The sequence below is a fragment of the Sinocyclocheilus anshuiensis genome, unplaced genomic scaffold (assembly GCF_001515605.1).
Source record: "Sinocyclocheilus anshuiensis isolate Anshui unplaced genomic scaffold, SAMN03320099.WGS_v1.1 scaffold477, whole genome shotgun sequence".
In the NCBI taxonomy this organism is placed as follows: domain Eukaryota; kingdom Metazoa; phylum Chordata; class Actinopteri; order Cypriniformes; family Cyprinidae; genus Sinocyclocheilus; species Sinocyclocheilus anshuiensis.
The window spans coordinates 3,588,099-3,593,001 of record NW_015536549.1 but is presented as its reverse complement, the minus strand read 5'-3'; the positions used below and the strand labels follow the sequence as shown (position 1 = coordinate 3,593,001).

General features: G+C 36.1%; 1 protein-coding gene across 3 annotated transcripts in view; it reads left to right on the top strand.

The window, feature by feature from the left end:
- LOC107700167 (uncharacterized protein C1orf21 homolog) overlaps positions 1 to 2,647 on the top strand; it is a 28,505-nt gene extending 25,858 nt beyond the window's left edge. For all 3 annotated transcript variants that reach the window (XM_016501730.1, XM_016501721.1, XM_016501711.1), the window contains 2 exons: positions 781 to 841; positions 1,884 to 2,647. In XM_016501730.1, coding sequence (XP_016357216.1) covers positions 781 to 841; positions 1,884 to 1,925 — 103 coding nt within the window. In that variant the 3' untranslated portion in view covers positions 1,926 to 2,647. The remainder of the gene's footprint in view (positions 1 to 780; positions 842 to 1,883) is intronic.
- Positions 2,648 to 4,903: the final 2,256 nt, after the last annotated feature.

Genomic DNA, 4,903 nt, shown 5'->3' with positions numbered 1-4,903 from the left:
CCCAAAAATTCCTTTGTCAAAATTCCTAGTGAAAATCTTGACAAAATGCATGCAACAAAATCATGCAAAAACTGCCTCAGTCCCCAATCTCATTTTTGTTTATATGGAAAAGAGCAGCATGAACTTTCTGCAAAATATCTTCATGTTCAATGGAAGAAAGAAAATGATACAGGTCTTAAAACAAAATCAAGGTAATTGAAGTAAGGAGTAAATAATGAAATAATTTTTGGGTGATATGTTTAGCTATTTATGAAACATTTAGCGCTTAACTGGACAGTAGATGAAAATGTTTCAAACCATCTATAAGTATTTAAGTGTAAATTAATCTATGATATTAATATTTTATTTGTTTATGACTTAATGGACTTTAATTTTCACTGGGTTTTGAACATTACGAACACATTACACAGAAAGCTAATACATATGGTGTTCAAAAGTATTAAGTATGGTGTATGGTGCTGACTGGAGGTAAAGAAATTGTGTTTGAGAGCATATTCAGTAAGAATGAACAGTTCATTATTGTTTTATATGTGTATCGATGGAGTAATGCTCAGTTAATGTGCTGTGTGTGTATGTGTTGAGGCAAGGGTTTATGGTCCCTGCTGTAATGCGTCTATAAAAATGATTCCTGCCCAGCCACTCTGGATCCTACAGGAGCTGGTAGCTTGTGAGTGTGTTTGTGTTCTTTATGCTTGTTGTAATGGAAAATTCTAGTGTATTTGTTGCTTCCCATCTCCTACCCCCACTAACTTTCTCTCTTTCTCTCTCTCCATCTCTCAGCATACATACGTCAGAGAGTCAGCAGGAGTTCTTCAGAATGCTGGATGAGAAGATTGAGAAGGTGAGGGAGGGAGAAAAAGAATAAAGCACAGAAGTAAAGCAGGCAGCAGATGGGTTAGAGATTTTAAAGGGCCAGTGTACATGAAACTACCCGTCAGAGGACTGTTTGTTTATCTAGATTGTGACATTTAAACGATTGTCTTGTCCTTTCGTCATGTGCATCGCCTGTCTGGTACTTCCTGTAGAACTCTGGAGATAAAATGCTATATTTATGGCTCTGGTTTTTTCCCAGTACTTACTTCCTCCTTTCTCTCTCCCTCTCTTATCTATCTTTTTGTCTCTCTCTCTTGAGGTCTGAGATCAATTGGTATAAATTAGACATTTTAGATTTAATTTTAAATAAGTTGAAACAGGGTTAGAGTGGGTATAAAAGAATCACCCACCTTTAAAATAATCATATCAAAATATCATAATCAAAACACAGGTTTTGTTTTATCCAGCTGTATTTACTCAGTGCAACTTATAACATCCAAGTGAAAGATATAACACCAACATGTCAGGAAAAAATTCACATCTAGAAATGGATACAGTGTTGTCAATATATCTACATTGGTTGCCATATAATTTACTTTAAACAAGGTTTGTAAAAATCAGATTGCCAGTGTTTTTTTTTATATTTCTCGTAATTGCAAGAAATAAGTCAGAGTTGTGAGAAAATCGCAATTACCTTTTTTATTGTGGCGAAAACAAAAATAACTGAATTGCTAGATGTAAATGTAGAATTCTGAAAAAAAAAAAAAAGTCAGAACCGCGAGATTTAAACTCATTCTAAAACTCATTTTTATCTCACAATTCTGAGAAAAATGTTTTTTATTTAGTGCCAAAAACTAGCTGTCATAAGCAATCTGTTCTCATCCATAGTTGATGTTTAATATTGATGAGGAATGGGACTTTGGTCCAGTGAGTTTTATTTGTGGTTGAAGCAACCTGGCAACCAACAAAATGTAGTACTCCTATCACTCTTGCTGCTAGTTAGGACCGAAACTCAAATTCACTTATTTTAGCATTTTTATTTAATCTTTCTCTCTCTCCATATTCTTTAGGGGCGGGACTACAGCTCGGAGGAGGAGGATGATGTGACATAGCAGAGAGGCGCCAGATCTTGCCAGAGATGGAAATAGAGAGAATGTGAACTCAAAAATCAGTGTTTCCTATGTCAGTAACACTCTGTCAGTCTGAGAGCGAGTGTGCGTGCGAGTGCGTGAGAGCGTGTGCTTGTGAGAGCGAGAGAATGCAGGACTTTTCCTCATAGGCTGTTGCACCCTTGACCCCTTCTCCTCTCTTGGGGTTGCCTTGTTTGGAGATCTAGATGGTTTGGGGTGAGGAAAGAACAGCTTGATTGATGTATTATCAACACAGACTCACTCTGACGTGAAATGAGGACCCCCGTCCCCCTCCGCTCCTGTCCTCCTACGGCCAGCATTGAAACGGCCCCCTTCGTCCTCCTGGCTGTGACAGAGCCATCTGAGATTATGTTGAGGAAAGGCAAGATGAAAGGATATGGAGAGAAGAAAGACGACATAACCCCTCCCAGTCCTCGTTTTAAGTGGCAGGCCAGAGAAAAAAACTGACATATGGAGGAACCAGAAGAGAGCTTACAAACATCCTCTGGAGATAACGGGGAGTGAATGTAAAGATGGAGTGTTGTGGGTTTTTGGGGGGAAAAAATGATTGAACATGAGAGATATTTTATTAAGAGCAACTATATGAACGAACTGGCAGATTATTTGATATTTTGATAAGAGCGTCGTGGCAAGTCTGGACTCCTGCCTTTTGAAGGACTTTTTTAAATTTGTCGAGACTGATTTGTTTGTTCCATAAATGTTTTTTCCCTTTTTTTTTTTTTTTGCTTATTGCATAGATCAGACCTCTTCAAGCTTGTGCTGTAAAGGACAGGCCTGTACAGTGACCCCAGAACACACTCAGTCACACGCACACAGACATACATAGAGAAAGACTTAAAGCTAAAATAATCACCACACCCTCTTTCAACACACAAGTCCACACTTTCATTTTGTATATCCTGCTATTATTTGTAAAGTTCTCAGAAAATAGATAGAAATACAGTCAGACTAGTTACCCACACACATCCAAATATATCCCTTACAGCCACCTGCACACTGGCAGCATTTAACTTAAAGATCCGTATTGACTGTTTGTGCTGCCCTTTAGTACAGGTAATGGACTGTGATGAGACTATGGCAGAGAAATGAGGTTGTCTTGTGTGTGTCTGTGTTGTGTGTGTGTGTGTCTGTGTGTGTGTGTGTGTGTGTTGTGTGTTTCGAGGGCTGTATTTGTGTTCATCTGTGTCAGAGAACCGGGTCTGACTGTGTTAATCGTTGTCAAAGGGATGAGGTGTTTGTCGTAGGCCTGTATGTGTTTAGCTAGTGTTTACCTAGGTTTCTCACCCGGTCTTTTTCACTCAATAGTATAAAAATAGTGGCTAAAATGCATCTGGTTGTCAGCCTGTACTCTTACTGTTCATAGAGACCATTAAACAGTATGAGGTGGGGTGGGGTCACTTTGAGGGGACACAGGCTAGCCAAGCATCTGTCATGATTACTGGTTTGATTCCTTTTTAAAAAACATTTTTCAATGTTTTCTTTTTCTATTAAAATATAAGACACTGGAGCTATGGTTTCTGTTTGTGTGCTCTTTCACCGATTAATTGGTTGGTGTGTGTGTGTGTGTGTGTATAGGTACGTGCTGCTTTGCAGGCATTAATCCATTACAGCGTCATATTTCCTGTTGGTGGACTGATTCATAACGTTAAAAATACTTAATGGTTTCTGGGGTCGAATTTCAGATGCAGAAATGTGCAGATTACATTTTCTTCATGGGTTAAAATATTAAACCGTACAAATGTTTAACTATCTATATAGCTATAACTATATTGTCAAAATAGCTGTCCAAGATCATGCCTTTTAGGAGAATCCACACAGATAAGGAGCTTCTAACAAACCAACGCGAAGCATTATGTGCGTTTTAATTTCACTCAATTGTTGTGGTGTGTCTCCACCTGCAGGTTGAGGAGTGGAACTACACTAGAAATGTATAATATGTTGGGTCGTTTTCAACATCGGAATATTAGATTAAAATGTATATTAGTGTATGTTTAAGCTTTTCAGTCCTTTTAACAACTTTATTGCCTTTACTACTTCATTTCAGTTGCTAGTTCAATGGTGGACATTTCAGGGAATTTAAGATATTCGGACACATTACTGTTTCCACTGGTTAAACTGATATGCTCCTTCCACAGTTTTAATTTACTTGGTGCTTATGAGAGTCTGTGTTTATTAATACTAAAATCTCTCAAGCAGCACAACTGAAAAAAAATGGACATGAAACAAGTGCCACAAACAATACAGATAAAAATTAATAGTAAATCTCTCTAAAACTATTATTTAATACTTTTGTAACACTTTTGGTTTATATATTTATAATATATTTAAATGGCACATTATTTCTACCATTCAATATGTTTTCGAAAAATGTCTCCTATGCTCACCAAGGCTGCATTTTTTTTGCTCCCCAAGGGTTGCATTTTTTTTTTTTTTTTTTATCAAAATGCTACAAAACAGTAATATTGTAACCAGAGTTACATTGTAAAAAAACTGCGGTCTAATTTAAAATATTTTAAAATGTAATTCCTGTGATGGCAAAGCTGAAGTTTCAGCAGCCGTTAGTCTTCATTGTCACTTGATCCTTCAGAAATCATTATGCTTATTTGGTGCTCAAGAAACATTTCATCTTATTATTATTATCAATGTTGAAAACAGACTCTATATATATATATATATATATATATATATATATATATATATATATATTCTATCCAAACTGATAATTTTAATGTTTTGTATTTCACAGTTCAATATAAGAACAATTTCCATAATAAAATGAAACTAAAAATAAATATGAACTACTTGAAATTAAAAATAAAGCATAGGCTATTTCAAAGATATAATTTGCACAAAATTTATGTGATAACATTTAAAAGAAAAAAAAAAGATTTCCCTTATTTATTGACAAGAGTTTGATACACCGGGCTTTTATTGCCCAT